Genomic DNA, 16,388 nt, shown 5'->3' with positions numbered 1-16,388 from the left:
GAAGGCAAAGGGTTTTTTTTTTTTTTTTTTTTTTCTTGCTTTGGTTTGTGTTTCCAATTCCCAGAACCTTCTGATCCCTCCTTGGGGAGATGCACAGAAAAAATCCCCGACCACCCACAGCCCTGCCAGGACGCCTGCTCGGTGTTACTGAGCCTCAAGGGCCCAGCGCCGTCCATTCCAGGACCGGCTGCGAGTCCCCCAGGCCCCTCTCACAGCCATCCACCGGGGACCTCACAGTGACCTCAGGGGACAAGAGGACCCGCACCTCCCTCTCCAGCTCAGCAGTCTTCCCCTCCCCAACAAAGGCTCCAGGGCATGGCCAGGTGTCCCCCGCCTGTGGCACAGCCTGGTGAGACAGGGAAAGAACCCAGGACGCTCACCTGCACCCGGCATGTGAACTATGGAGGGCAAGACGCACACCTGAGGGAGACCTGGGTCAAACAGAGGTGCAGAGACCCGAACAGTGTGGCCCTGGAGGGAAAAGTCCCATGAGCAGAGGGCAGGGCCTGCAAGGATGGGGACAAGGGAAAGGGGCGTCCCAGAAGCTAAGGGACTAGGAAGGGTGGCTCCCCCAGACAGACACCATGGGCTCCATGGGGTGGGGAGACGGCTGAAAATGCGCCCAGAGACAGCTGAGCCTCCCGGGTGGCACTGTGGTCTGTCCTCCCATGGCCCCCGTGAGGATGGCCCTGTGTCTAGGACTCGCCTCTGGTGTGGCCCTGGGAGGGAGGTCATTGTCACTCCTGTGTGAAACTCAAGGACCCAAAGGAACGGGCCCAGCTCCCGCAGTGGGTAGAGGACACAAGGCACCTGCCCCCAGAGGGGTCCCCTCCAGCTGCTTCTACTGAATTCTGACTCCCTAGGGCGGCACAGGGACCCGGTGGTGGCCCGTGAGTGTGACCCTGGTGTGCCACACAGATGAGAGCCAGCCTGAGCCTACAGCTGTCTCTGGGGTGAGCTCTGTCCTTTCCCTAGCTGAGGAAGCGGTTTTCCATGTGCTTACCCAGCACATCTGAGAGAAGCCGTGGTTTCGACAACCCTGGGAAGTGCTTCCTGCCACGGTGGAGGCTGGGCCTCCAAGCCGAGGCCTCTCCCTGCCGAACAAAGGCCACTCCCCTCCTCAGGGACCCTCTTTAGTCACGCCAGCCCTGGAACCTTCTCTCATTTCTTCTCCGAGTTTCAAATCTGACTCTTCTCAGGGGGCACTTTGTGTGTCCTCATGGGGAGCAATAAGGGCCAGCAGGGAAGACGGACAGGCTGGGTCAATCCAGGGCCTGCAGAGGACACTGACCTGGTCCTCAGGCCAAATCAAACTCCTGCCTTCCTAGGTATGGGGTCAGGAACTCCAGGCAACTCAGAGTCTGGGTGGGTTTCTGTCACCTGCCACCAAGTGTCCTGACCCACGTGCCAACTCCTGCCAGGCCAAGGCACTGCCATCTTCCTGGGTCCTCATGCACCCCAGGGAGGGTACCCCACAGACAAGGACCTGTCCATCTCCAGGGCTGGGATAGGGAAGAGTGGCCCTGGAGGGCACCGTGCTCCTCTCCAAGGACGAGGTGAGGCCGTGCAGCGAGGGAGGGAGATTTCACTGGGAGTTCCCACAGGACAAGGAGGGGTGCACCGGGCAGCCAGAGCCCCCCCTCCCCATGCTGACCCCGGCCAATGCTGCCACTTCCGGAGACCTTCCCAGGTCTGCCAGGTGCTGACAGGCAGCTATCCCCCTTGTCACCAGATCCCATCAGTGTTCACTGTGTGGCCTTGGAAAGACCACTGCCCTCTCTGGGCCTCTGCAGACCAGATATCCCAGAAACCTCCCCTGGTCAGAAGCTCAAAAGAGTCTCACCTGTCCCTGCTCCACGGAGTCCTCCCCAGCTCTGGCCAGCAAAGTGGCCAAGGGCAGCGCTGAGCCCAGGCCCATCCTGGCCCAGCATCACCCCGCCCCTGGGGCTCATCGACCCTCAGTCCCTCCCTGGCCTGCTGCTGCCGAGCTCAGGTCCCCGCCATCAATTATCCCAAGTCCGAGGGAGGACAGCGTTGGTGATAAAGGCCCGGCGTGAGCAGGGGCCCGCAGCTCTTTCTACAGTGATTTACTCAGCGCCCCTCCAAACTCCAACGCTGAGTGTAATTATTTACTTTGTCATTAAACACACTCCTTCCACTCCAGTTATTTTTAGAGTTCCTGGAGCCTATAGAATTGGCTGGGGAGGCTGCTCATGGGCCCAGAGGGAGGCCGGGGCCTCCCTGGGGCAGCGATGCTCATGTGGCCTGATGCTCCTGCAGATGGGGGTCCCAGGAAGGGCTGCGGATCCAAAATAAGGCCAGGCCCAGGCAGGCACACAGCAGTGCGCACGGCTGCCCTCCCTCCTGTCAGTGCCTTCCTCTCTTCCCTCCTTCCACCAGTTCTTCCTTTACCCCCCCACTTCCTTTTGAAAACTGAGCTATAATTCACATGCCATGAAATTTACCATCGTGAAGTCTACAACTCAGTGGGTTCTAGCACATTCAGAGCGTGCAACCGCCAACTGGGATCTAATTACCAAATATTTTCATCCCCCCCCCCAAAAAAGGAGCCCCATGCCCATAGTAGTCATTCCCCATTCCCTTCTCCCCCCAGGAACTTAAAAAGAAATGATAACCTACTTTCTTCCTCTATGGATTTGTCTCCTCGAGACAGTCCATATACATGGAACAGAGCAGTATCACTTGTCTTTTTGTTCTGGCTTCTTTCACTTAACACGGTTGAAAACAACCGTGTATAGCATTTACCAGTACTGCATCCTTTTTTATGGCCAAGTAGTATTTCATTGTATGGGTAGACCACATTTTGTGTATCCATTCATTACCAGCTAGATATTGGGGTTATTTCTGGGTTGTTTTCTTTCTTTTACTTTTCCTTTTTTTTTTTTTTTTTTGCTATTATGAATAATATTGCTTTGAAGATTTGTATAAAACCAGAAATGACTGGTGCACACCTGTAATCCCAGTCACTGGGAATATTGAGGCAGGAGGATTTCAAGTTTGAAGCCAGTTTAGGCAACTTTGTGAGAGCCTGTCTCGAAATAAAAATCAAAAAGGGCTGGGGAGGAAGCGCCTCTGGGTTCAATCCCAGGAACCCCAAAAACAATGTTTTTAATCATGTACCAGTGTTGGTATGAACGGATGTTCTCATTTGTCCTGGAGCAGACTGTGCATGCCCCCTTCCACGGTCAGCCCAGAGACAGGGAAAGTGGGAGTCTAAAGGTGGGTGCTGTCGTGACCTGAGGTCACCTGGAAAGTTCTGCACTGCTCTGGACACGAAGGATACAACCAGGACTTGCTGGAGGCCCCCTCTGTGGGCTGAGGTGACCTCATCACTCCTTTGCACAAGGCCAGGGACCCCCACTTGGACCTGGCTGTGAACTCACACCTGCCTGTCCCCTCAGCCAAGCCAACTGCTGCCTTCTCTGTCACCAGCAGGGCAGAGAAAGATGTGACCAGTGTGGAGCCCTCCAAGTCAGGGTCCCAGAAACAGGACAAAGTTCTGGGTTGTCATGAGCCTCAGCCATCACGGAGTCTGCAAAGTGCCTCTCTGGCCATTGTCACTTCCCTCCCTGACCCTCACCCCCTGGGCTAGCTCCGCTGTCCTAGGTTCTTCAGTGTCCACCAGGCTGCTAGGTCCAGTGTCAGGGTGAATACAAGAGGAGAAGGGGGACCCTGGGCTGAGTATCACAGGAACGCGGCTCTCCCCCTGTGGGAAGGCTTCCCCAGACCATCCTCCGCGTCCAGCAAGGCAGGGACTGGGGAAGGTGTCCGCTGCCAAACCCTAACCTCATCTCAAACACCACCGCTGGAAACAGGACACAGACCCAGATGGCCGGGGAGCCCTCCTCCTCTGTCCAGAGGCCTGGCTGCCCAGTGCCAGGGTTGCAGGCTGTCCAGTTGCCCAGAACATGCTCAAACAAAAGAGCCAAAGGCGGCTACTCAGGCCTGGGCCCCCTCCCTCCTGTCCGCCCAGCGGGAGAAGTGGGACAGGGGTCCAAGTAAGCCGTGCACAACAGGGTCCACCTGAGCTGCCAGTACTCACGTCTGGCCAGAGCAGCTGGAGAACATATTCCAGGAGAGGCCACCAGACACAGCCTGAGACGTGAGCTCGTGCCAGGACCTGGAAGCAAAAGGAGCCCCTTGCCAAGAGCTGACAGAAGCAATGCTCTTTGCCAGCAGTTCCCACTCAACACCACTGCTGGCTACCCCGTACCACCCTCAGGCCCCAGGACCTTTGCCCATGCTGTTCCTCAGGCCGGAAGGCCACTCCCTCCTGTACAGTGTGGGAAAAGTGCGACTCACCGTGAAGACTCAGTTTCCTCATTCACTCTCTCAAACACTGATGGGGAAACATACGTGCCACTGACAGGAGCGAGTCCTTGAATTAGCCATCACAGGGATAGCACAAACAGCAACACCAACAGCAGCCGCTACCCTTTATGGAACGCCTACTGCATACCAAGTGCTCCCTAAGCACTACACACTCATTTGTAATCAGCCTAGCCTCCAAAGCTAAGGTTTTGCCTGTGATGAAGAAGGACCTTGGGGTTCTGGTCAGGAAAGGATGCCCGAGGGGCAGGGAGTGAGTTCAAACCTGGTCTGCCCAAGCCCACTCCTGGGGCCCCAGACCGTGAAGGCCGCCCTGGTGCTGGCTGCTCTGAGGGTCTCCGGTTGGGCCTCCCCTAAGCACCACTCATGCTTGGTAAACTGCTTTGGTGGCCCTTTCCCCAGACACAGATCTGATCATGCGGTGGCTTCTTGCAGGACTCAGAGCAGGTTGTCACCAAGGCCTGGCTTAGGCTCCATCCTTCCTGCCCGTTTGCTGGACCACGTAGCAGGCAATGCCCACATCGGGTGGGGTGTCTGATCTCTCCGTGGGGCGATATCAGGCTCTAGGGGACAGAGACCGCGGCTCTGCTGCTGGGGAACCTTGCACCCCACACCTCCTGCTCCCTCTGCAGTGGGCCCTGAGCTTTAGATCGACTTTTCCTGCCTTAGACAAGGCTCTGAGGAGCCGCCACCCCAGCCTGCAAGGTCCGGCCACCAGGCACCTTCTTGGGACACCCAGAAACACCGGATCTCACCCCCGGGCCATTAGGAGGCTTGTCCTTCGGGCCCCACACCCCACCCTGGAGTCACCTGGGCTGCCTGGCCATCCTCAACCCCTCAGGCTCCCAAGGGGCTGCGATGCTGAACCCTTTCTAAGAACCACCCACCACCCTTTGCCTCTTTCCACCTGGAGAAACCCTGGACATCCCTGAGGCCCAGCTCGGACTCTGCCTCCCCGTACAGTCCCCTGGGCGGGATTCAACACCGCCTCCTGGGTATCACCTCCAATGAGAAATCCCTAGAGGGCAGAGGCAGGGTCCCCAGCATCACCATGTCTCCGGCCCACAATCCAGAACCACCCACGAGATGAACACAGAGAACCCAGAAGCGCCCAGGCCACTTCAGACATTCATGGTCACCCCAAACACCAGGCTTGACTTCATTATCCTCAAAATGCTCCCAAGATCAGAGGCGGTGAGACCTGGCCACAAACATAAAATAAATTATCTGCCCTCCCCCAGCTCCCCCACCAATGATAAATGGTTCTATTAGCAATCCAGATTGTTAAACCCCGATATAACAGGACGCAGGGAACTGGGGCCCATCCATTCTCCCTCCAGCACAAACTGAGTTGTAAATAGGTTATTTTGTGTGTAAATAACACATTAAAACACAGCATTAGCTGTGTCTTTTGATAGGGCGGAAATTGTTCCAAATAAATAATTCCGGACAGGAATGTAAAATAAGCCAGATTTAATAGTGCGTGCCTGGCGCAGCCGTGTTAAACATGACTAAAATGATAAACCCCAGAATATACTAATAGTAAACTATGTACTGACATCAAAGTAATGAGGCCGTATTTTTACCAAGCTTTAGAAATGCTGAAATTAGTTTTGACAGAACCAAACGTCAGAAAAATGTTTCCAACATAAACACCGTCAATTTGGGAAGCTGAGGTTTGGGCTGGGAGGGAGGGGGCTGGGCTGGGTGAGGGACAGCTGTGTGTCCCAATTGATGGGACGTCCCTAGGGAATGGGTTGTCAGTCATAATGATGTCACCTCGGGTGATCCTTTGTGCTTTCTATCTCTGGACCTCAGTTTTCACATCTGTGAAATGAACGGATTCAAAGAATTGACCCTTGAAGCTTCTTCCTGTTCGGTAACTTGCAGAGACCTCAAAGCTCTCCCCAGCTCTTCATTCGTTTAACATCCATGATGAACCTCACGAAACCACAGAGTGTTGGCCAAGGTCAAGGCCAAGGACCCAGGAGCAAACAGGAGCAGGAGGAGCCCCCAGCCTGCCCTCCAAGGCTTCTTTCCAGCAGGGCAGAGGTGACCAGCCAGAAAACAGAGATTTGGGTGTGACATGAAGGATCCAGGGACCTTCGCAGAACACAGATACTGGGCTGGGCCAGAGGCAGGGACCAGGCCTGCTATGCTGGAGCTAAGTGGGGCAGGTGGTCTGACTTCAGATGTCTACTGCTTTAAGCAGCATTTAGAGCACGTCAGTCAGTGTGAGGTCAGGGTGGGCAAGGGAATGCTCAGGTGGATGTCCTTACCACTTATCTGCCCAGGCACTCTGCTAGCCACCCGACAAACCTTGTCCTGGTAACTTCACAGTAGCCGGAAATCATGACCATTATCACTGCCCCTCCCCACCCCACTCTTCTGCCATGTCACTTTACATAGTTTCAGTGACCTGTGGTCAACCATGGTCCAAAAATATTCCATGGAAAATTCAGGCTGGGGCTGTAGCTCAGTGGTACCGCACTTGCCTAGCATGTGTGAGGCACTGGGTTCAATCCTCAGCACAACATAAAGCTAAACAAATAAAATGAAAGTATTCTATCCATCTACAATGACAAAAAAAATTTTTTTAAATATTAAATGGAAAATTCCAAATATAAATAATTCATAAATTTTAAATGGCATGAAGTTTTGCGTAGCATAATAAAATCTTGAGGGGTCTTGCTTCATCCTACCCAGGATGTAAATCATTGCTGTCCTGAGTATCCATGCTGTATATACTACCCACCTGTTAGTCACTTAGCAACCATCAGATCAACCGCTGCAATATCGCAGTGCTTGTGCTTAAGTAATCCTTATTTTTACTTAATAATGACCCCAAAACACAAGACTAGCGATCCTGGCAATTCAGTTGTGCCAAAGAGAAGCCATAAAGTGCTTCCTTTGAGTAAAAAAGTAAACATATAAGACATTTTGAGACAGAAAAACCGCATTCACATAACTTTTATTACAGTCTGCTGTTATAATTCTTCTGTTTTATTATTGCTGTTGTTAATCCCTTATTGTACCTCATCTACCAGCTAAACTTTATCATAGGTATGTACTTATAGGATAAAACCTAGTATATATAGGGTCTGGACCATCCTAACTAACCTCAAGCCCAGAGACTGGAACCCAACAGAAATATGCCCGGCGCCCCACTGCACCCCACCTCCTGGGTGAGCCAGGCTCTCAGGGGGAACTGAGATCCACTCTCTGGACAAAGTCTGATGGGAAAGAGGCCACTCTGTGCTGCTGGGCCACAAAACAAGCTTAAAAGCAGTGTCAAAAGCAATCCTGAAAATCACTTCAATAAGAATAATTGCCCATTTAGTCACACCTGAGTGCATCCGGGGGCCGAGGCAAAGGTATATGGTCCCAGCAGAGAAGGGAAGCTGCCCTTCTCAGCAAGATCCCTGATGTCCAGGGGCCCTGGGGCGGGTTGGGGGTGGAAGCACAGGAGACCAAAGAGCAGGGCCAGCCCCAACTGCCCCTCATTCCCAGGGGACCTCAGGCCATCAGGGGCAGCTGACCAAGCCAGCCCACGGGGCACACGTCTAGCATGACAGCATCAATTCACTCGGCAATCATTTATGGGCTTTCTGTGGCTTGGGGTGTAGGAGGGAGAGGACAGAGGTGAGTGAACAAGGCCCTGCCCACATGGGCATCCCAGGGGGCACAGAACCAGATAAGGGGGAAACCACCAGGACTCTGAGGTGTGTATCCACGAAAGGGCATCAGACAGATCCCTAGCAAGGCAGGGTGGGTGGCAGAGGGCCTGTAGCCCTGGGCAAACGAGTGAATAGTCACTCAACTATTCACCCTGGGATTGCACGCTTCACACCGACACAGGTGCCTTGCTCCAAAACCAACAGTACCTCAAAGGAGCTTTCCAGAAAGCCAACAGGGCCAGTGAACAGGTAATGGTGACCAGTATGAGCAGTCAGCAGGCTGTGTAGACCTCCCCGATCACCAAAGCACTGTGGCGAGGGTCAGCAATGCCAGACCCTGATCCCAGCCTGCCAGGGAGTTATCCCACCCAGGTGAAGACCCAGGCCCTCAGCACCATTATCACTGCCCCGTACCCACTGACCTATAAAACCTGCTAACCATATCCACACCAGGCCCCGCCCTGGGGCAGCCTGGGGGCTGGCCTTTCTTACAGTGGTCTCATGAGGTTCCCGGGCTTAGCTGACTTCAGTAACCCTTGGGCTGACCCCACCCTGTGTATCAGGTAGAAGGCCACATCAAGAGGCCAGGGTACCACGCAGGTCAGCGCAGCCATGCACATACGAGCCCCAGTCTGACTGCCAGCCTGGGCTCCTGTTGCTGGTATCAAGAGTAACATCTGGCCTCAGTGAGTCAGTGGGCAAGGATGGCCAGGTCTGGGGTGAGGCCCAAGAATTAGCATTCCCAGGGCCTGGGGATAGAGCGAGTCCCCAGGTTCCATCCCCAGCACCAACTCCCAGGAGACGTTGGGGAAGAGCATGCAGGGAGGAGGCCAGGCCTGGCACGGAGGAGATGCTCCGGATCCAAGTTGGGTGTTGGCCCTGCAGCGCTTCCCAGGGCTCCCAAAGCCTGTCTGGCTGCTCGATTTCAGACATCAGCAAAACCCTTGAGATCAAGACCTGGCTCTGAGTTTCACGGTTCTAGCCTTTGCAATCGTCCCTGAGTCTGATGGTGGCTGGGTCCACTGAGGCCCACAGAGAGGTCCAGCGATAGTTTTGGAAAGCAAACCCATGGTGGAAGAGGAAAATCCAACAACATTTGGACGGTCTCAGTGTAGAGCAACAAGAAACATCTGAATCAAATTGCCTTTAAAATTACACTATTTTAAAAATTAAAGGGAGAGGGGAGGGACTCCCGGCCAAAATGTGTTTTTAAAGATTTACGGCTTTCAAAGTGTGAGTCCAACAGCTTGAAGGAGCTGGGAAAAAGCCACCCTGCCTGGCTCCTGTCAGCGGCTCCCCCTTTTCCCAGTCTGGGGACCGTGGTGCTCTTTCCTGGGGCCTCCCTGTCCTGCTCTGCAGAGACACTTCCAATGCTCAGGGAGGTGGAGACTGATGGACACCCCCAGCCTCCAGCAGGCCCAGCTTCAGAGACTCCTAAGGGAAGTCAAGCAGCAGAGGCCAGGTAAGACAGGGGACTTGGCAGATGTGCCATGGTCCCCCACCCCAGGGAACTGGCTATCTGGAAGAGAGTAGGTGTTGCCAGGCTCTGGGACAAATGAGGGCCCTACTGTCACGGGGAGAGGGTGCAATGACCCATGGAGACTTTTCCAAGGCTGGCACTTACCCCACAGTATAGAGTTGGGTCGAGTCCAAATGAAGGCCCCAGTTACTCCCCAAAACTAAAGTAATCATCTAAAAGCAAATACATGGGACTGGGGCTGTAGCTCAGTGGTAGAGCACTTGTCTATGATGCCTGAGGCCTTGAGTTCAATCCCCATGTGCCACGAAAAAATTAACTTTTAAAATTAATAAAATAACATGCAGTCGGCTCCCTGTATCTGGGGATACCACATCAGCAGATTCAACCCATCACATGTCGGAGACCTTCAGCGAGTGAGGAGGGAGAATGCATCTGTACTAAACATGTAGGGTTTTTTCCCTTGCCATTATTCCCTAAACAATATACTATAAACAACTATTTACATAGCATTTACATGTATTCGGTATTATCAGTGATCTAGAGATGATTTTAAAGTTCGCAGGAAGATTGTGTAGGTCATGTACAAATACTAAGCCATGGGACCTGGGGCCCTGAGCATCCTTAGACTGTGGTATCCTGGGGTCCTGGAATCCGTCCCCCACGGCCACTGAGGGACGACTACACTTGAAGGAGACTCCCCTCATGTAAGAGGCGGGAGGGCCACACCCAGACTCAGCTCTCCCTCGAGGCAGTTGTTGTCCTTGGGCAAGTCCCAGGCGTCTTGTCTACAACACAGGAAAGGCTGTGCCCACGTGAATCACTCCAACACCCAGAGCACCCGCCTGGGTTCCCAGCGTTGCCTGAGGGGCCTGCTGCCTCCTCACTCAGGCCCTTCCTGTTCTTTCTCACTCCTAACGGGGCCTGTCATCAGCTGCATCCCACTTCGGCCACTTGTAGAATACAGGCCCGACCCCTCTCGAGCCTTCATGAGGTCTTGATAAGCACTTTCAACAGATACCTAACAGCCAGGCATGGTGGTGCACGCCTCTAATCCCACCAACTGGGAGGCTGAGGCAGGAGGATCGCAAGTCTGAGGCCAGCCTCAGCAATTTAGTGAGAACCTCTCTCAAAATCAAAAATAAAAAGGGCTGGGGATGTGGCTCAGTGGTCTACTGCCTCTGGGTTCAATTCCCAGCACCACCAATAAATAAATAAATAAAACAAAACAAAAAGGATATCAAATATTCCATTCCAGATGTTCCACAGTTGGATCAACCAGTCCCCGATCACCGAATACTTAGGTTAGTTCCAATATTTCAGATGTGGGCCACGTGGAAATGAACTCTTTCTGCCTGAAGGTAGGTTCCCTGCTAGAACCAACCAAAGGCATCTGACTCTGGGGGAGTAGTGGAAGCACCTGGAAGTGGTGCCGTGTGGGGTGGGGGAGATCAGATAGCCACAGGGGCTGGGGCAAGAAGGGCTGCTCCCTACTGCTCTCCTTCCCAGCCCCACTCCCTGCCCATCCCTACACCCCAAGACAGCTCAGTGCCCCTCCTGTTGAACCCAGCACCAACCACTGAGATCAAGCTGATCACAGAGGCATCTCCTCACCAGGGCCACCCGCACCAGCCACCTGCTGCCACCTGGCCTCTGCAGCCGCCTCATCTGCAGGCAGAGCAGGCCCACGCTACAAGCTCCTTGGAGCTTTCTGGGAGTCCAGTGTGCCTAGTGCTCGTGGAGTCTGGCCCACAGCTCCTCTGCCACCATCCCGTGAGATTTAAGAAGATAGAGGTCCTTAAATTCTGTGGATGACACCTGTCAAATCCCCTCACGACATGGGTCAGGAGGGGCCCGGGCAGCACCCTCTGGATGCACCAATAGGCCTCCCTGTCCCTACCCTCAAGTGCAGTCACAAAAGCTACCAGCACAGGACACCACCCCTCAGTGACCACTTTGCTCCAAGCAGAAACAGCTGCTCTTCCCTGGCTCCAGGGCTTTTCCCAATAAACTGCTCAGGGAGAGGTGCAGGGATGAGGACACCCCGAGACTCTCCAGCACCACAGGCACCCGGCCCAAGACTGCTGCAAAGACACCCAGCTGCCTCCTGCTCCTGAGGGGGAGTCCACCCTGTGCGAAGCCTCACCAGCCACGCTACCCTGCGCCAGCCATCAATAGGACGTGCACTTCTGTGGTGGGCAGGGCAGGCGTCCCAGAGGGCAGAGTGGGGGCAGGGGCTTTCTCTGGGGTGGCTGGGCTCTGAATTTCCATCTCCCCCATTGAAATTCCCTGAAGCATTTGTTGTTACTGCCCCAAGAGTGACAGCCAGGTCTGGCGCTACAGGGGCTTTTCCCTAGATTGCATCCTAATTACTGTCTAATTGCTACCTAAGTCTGTTCGAGGCTGCTAGGACCCAGCAGTAAATCGCGCTGCATGCTATACCAAGGCAGGCCAGGTGGGTCCCTTGGGCAGGCCAGAGATATGCTGAGGCCCAGCTCCGAGGAGCTCATTCAGCCTCAGAGAACCAGACAGAGGGACGAGTTGAGGCATCGCCATAGACACTGACCCAGGCAAGGAAACGAAACATGGCCAGGACTCTGGCTCAGCCACACCCAGTCTCACTCTTCCCTTTCTCTGGCACCAGATGCCATGGAGGGTTCAACTCCTCCCATAGCATCTAAGAGCTCTGCCTCTATGCCGACAGGAAGGCTAGGAGAGTCCCTGTTCAGGGGGGACAGGAACCTCAGGACATCTCCAGGTCAGGATGCCAGATACCCACCTCCTACAGGGAGCCCCAAAGTTAACCTCAGATCTCCCTCCTCTGACCTGGACCCCACATCCCCCAAATGACTCCAACTTGGAATCACAAGGAAAGTCAAAATACATAGAGAAACAAAAACCAGGAAGTCCTCAAATTCACTCTTAGGAAAAGAACTCGGGACTGGGGGTGTAGCTCAGTTGTAGAGCACTTGCCTAGCATGTGCATGGCCCCAAGTTCAATTCCCAGCACCTGCCAAACACACACACACACACACACACACACACACACACACACACACCCCTGGAGAGTCTTTCCATCTCCCTGAGCTCCAGCCCCAGCTATACCCGCTGCAGCCCACGGACCAGCGCGACCCAGCATCAGCTCAGCGCTTCAGAGAAAGGCACAATTTGAGCCCCGCCCCGACTCGCTGAGGGGGCGGGGCCTGCACTCCAGCCACACCCCCGCGATTGTGCCCGCCCCTCCCTGCGCTTTGAGCTGTTCTTGGGCGGTGAGAGCAACAGGGCATGACTAAATCCAAATGCACTTGAATAAAAAGGGAAAGAAAGGAAATCTCAGACTCTCCATTCCTCAGAGACAGAAATAGTTCTGTGGCCTCCAGATGGACGGCACAGTCACAAGGGGAGGTCTCGCCTTCCCTCCAAACTTTCCCAACGGGATGCTGGCACGGACCCGTGGAAACCAGAAAGCCTTTCTCTTTGGGGCAGTAAAATAAGAGACTGTGGCTCGTGTAGTCCCTTCTGTTATAATTAAGTTGGCCAGAAATTCACCTAAGATACTCAATTCCAGACCTGACCCTCTAATTACAGCCAGAAGGCATCAGGAGACAATTACTTTCCAAAATAGTCCGCGGCAAGAAGTTCTCTGGGCACCTCTCAAACGTGCCAGCTGAACGGATCCCAGGGTCGCCCAGAGCCACAGAGCCGGCTGCTCCCCCCCCTTCCCCCTCCCCATGCTCAGGCTCCGCCCACCCACAAGAATCTGGGAAGTCCAGGTCCCCCAGGGTTTGAGGTGGCCAGAGCTCCAGGGAAACCTGCAGGCGACTGTCCTCGCAGTGCCTGGGAGCAGGGGCGCCCTCTCTGCCACCCTCCATAAACCCAGCATGCCTCCCTGATGACAGGGGCCACCACTCTCATTAAATCCTAAATGGCTAATGAAAAACACCCCCGCGGCTCGCCAAGTGTGCAAAACAGAAAGTACCTCCTTGGGCAGCGACGGCCGCCGCGGCCACCGCCAGAGGACAGGCCTTTTTACCCGGGTCGGGGAAACCGCTGCCCTCCAGGATCCCACTTTTGACGTCTTTCTTCTGGGCAGCCGTGGCTGGGGCCGACGACATCTCCATCTCAGCCGCTCATAGTCCCGGGTGGCGACCCTGGAGGAGACGACAAAGACGTTCACCAACACTGCACCCAAACCAGCCGGGAGCCGCCGACCCAGATTCGCGCTGCCACTGGCTTCTCCAGCAACCAACTTCCTCCTCACTCTCTTATAATTGGGAAGGAGGGTTTAATTAATTTTGAGAATTATTCATCCTGAGATTCATCTGGTCTTCGGAACAACCACATGGACAGCAGTCTAGCGTTTTCATTGTCTTTTATCCAGATTTTTAAAAAAATCTAAGCAACAAGTTCCCACTGATGTGAGTCAAAGAGGAAAAAAAAAAAAAACTACCAGGAGAAATGAAATCAGAAACAATGAACTTCAACTTAGAATGGGAGGGGGTGGAATGAAAATAAATATAATTACAACAACTGAGAGGTCCTGGAAGAAAGGGCTTAGTCATCTCCCTGCACACAGAACCCATCCTTGATTTATTCACTTGTATACTTATTCATTCATTCACCTGTGCACTGCACAAAGTTTCACATTATATATTGACGCTCAGGCACTCCATCACTGGCCACTGAGACCTCCATTGTCACAAGGCAAGCCACCATGGCCTGGGCCATTGGGGAAGAGAATAGATACAGGCACCTGGGTCAGGAAATTTGGCTTCCAAAGAGTCAGGGAGACAGGGCCACATTTTAGGGGGACTGGGGAGTCCAAAAGGTTCAAGGTTGCTGCATATGAAAGGAGGGGTTGCTGCAGGGTCTGTGGGGCAGCAGACACCCCAGGCAGCCGTCAGTTCCACCCCCGCCACCTCCACGCTAAATCCACATGGGTAAGCCTCAGAATTTTATTTTTTAAATCCTCACAATATCCCCCACGTCCTTCCAAACAGAAAAGAGCGGGTACACAAGAACAAAGTGGGGCGCGTGAAGGACAGGCAGCAAACCCTGCAGTTCCTAGTCCTGTCTGCAAACCAGCTCATCCATGTCCCACGATCTTTCGAAACTCTCTGCCCAGAAAACCCAAGCAGATGGGGAGAGGAAAATTTCCTTGAGGATATTGGTGAGTTATGGGGTTCCCTCTGTCCTGTCTGCTCTTTCAGCACACTTTTTATACTCTGTTCCTTTACATTCCGGCTACGGGAATGACCTCCAGCAACGTGCCCTGGCCCAGGATCACCTTCCTTCTCCCCTCTCATCCTGCATCTCATAGGTTACAGTCACCATGGCTGCATTCCCAGAGCATCTCCCAGAGATGCCTCACCTGATGGTTGTTCCATGTCCTTCCTTGCTGGGCAACATTCCTATCTCTGATCCCTCTCCAGGTCATCCCGACCCCGGTAGCCAGGTTCCTTCCCCCAAATCAAGTCTCACCACATCCCTCCCCTGACCACAGCCCTGCAAGCCCGGGACCTACAGGTAGAGCATATCTGTGTCTACCTGCAAGGTGGGCGGGGCTAGCTTGCACACAAACCCTTAGCAAACCCCCCACCTTTTCTGTATTTGACCAACTCCTACTCTGACTTCAAGATGCCACTCATGTCACCTCTTCCAAGAAGCCCCCTGCCCCTCCCAGCCCATGGGTTGGAGCTCTGCAACAGTCAGCTTATGTCCCAATCCACACCCATATTATCTTCATTGCCACCTCCAGATATGTTACAGGTGACACAAAGTGACTGCCCAGGAATATCTGTCAAAGAATGCCACTAGCGGGGCTGGGGATGTGGCTCAAGCGGTAGCGCGCTCCCCTGGCATGCGTGCGGCCCGGGTTCGATCCTCAGCACCGCATACAAACAAAGATGTTGTGTCCGCCAAAAACCAAAAAATAAATATTAAAAAAAAACGAAAACACTAGTGGATCTTTGAGGCAGAAGAATCAATTTTCTCATGCAAGTGATTTTGTAGATGGCCTAGGTTTTCCTCACAACAGGTCTTGGGATTTGGATTTGGAAATAGGACAGAAATCAAAATGACAGTTGAAACAACAAGCCTTTAACCACATCTACCGAATGCCAGGCACTATAAGCTCATTTAATCCTCAAAACATTTTATATAGGAGAAAGCCAACGCTAGGCTGAGTAACATGTCTAAAGACACATTCCTCATAAGTGGCTATGCTACACCTTGAACCCAGACTGTCTGACACCAAAACTGTCCCTTGAGTGAGGATTCCCCAAGTGCAATGGGATTTACCTCAGAATTCCCCGGCAGGCATTGAGGTAAATAACCATTGAGTCCTTCTGGGGTAGGAAGCACTGGGCCAGGGGCCCAGCAGGCCCAGAGCAGGATTAGGCATGGCCCCTATCCTAAGGTCACACCGAGACGGCCAGGCTTGGGCCATCTTGGGCAAATGCTGAGGCTCTGGCTGGGGCTGTACCTGACAGTCACTGTGCTCAAGTGGGTAGCCCCATCTGTAGAGGCACAACTTGGGGGGGTGGGCAGTGGGGTGTAGCTGTACATTCATTCAAACTCTAACTGGTGGTTCACCGACAGTGAGCTTCATCCTTCACTCTGAGCTAGGCTGGGAGCTGGCCTGGCTGGCAGGAATTCTACCCCTCCACCACCCCTCCCCAAATAAACTGAGGGTCCTTCCCTTGGATCTCAATGTTCCCTGGACCCATGCCACCTCTCCTGCAGCCTGGTCACGTCTGCCATGTGCCCTGCTGGCTCGCTGCTCTCCTGTGACTTCCTTCAAGTCAAAGAAGGACCTTCACCCCTCAGGCCCAAGCCCACCTGAGCAGGAGTTTAGTCCCCTTCCCACAGGGACTGGGAACAAC

The 16,388-nt window shown here is 53.8% G+C and overlaps 1 protein-coding gene across 1 annotated transcript in view; it reads right to left on the bottom strand.

The window, feature by feature from the left end:
• The window catches only part of Gli2 (GLI family zinc finger 2), a 172,913-nt gene extending 159,158 nt beyond the window's left edge, over positions 1 to 13,755 (bottom strand). The window contains exon 1 of the mRNA XM_048812091.1: positions 13,484 to 13,755. Within this exon, the coding sequence (XP_048668048.1) occupies positions 13,484 to 13,625 (142 nt within the window). The 5' untranslated portion in view covers positions 13,626 to 13,755. The remainder of the gene's footprint in view (positions 1 to 13,483) is intronic.
• Between the last annotated feature and the right edge of the window lie 2,633 nt (positions 13,756 to 16,388).

This window comes from Marmota marmota, unplaced genomic scaffold (genome assembly GCF_001458135.2).
Source record: "Marmota marmota marmota unplaced genomic scaffold, marMar, whole genome shotgun sequence".
Lineage (NCBI taxonomy): Eukaryota > Metazoa > Chordata > Mammalia > Rodentia > Sciuridae > Marmota > Marmota marmota.
Note: the sequence above shows the minus strand (reverse complement) of the source record. Positions and strands in the feature narration are given on the sequence as shown.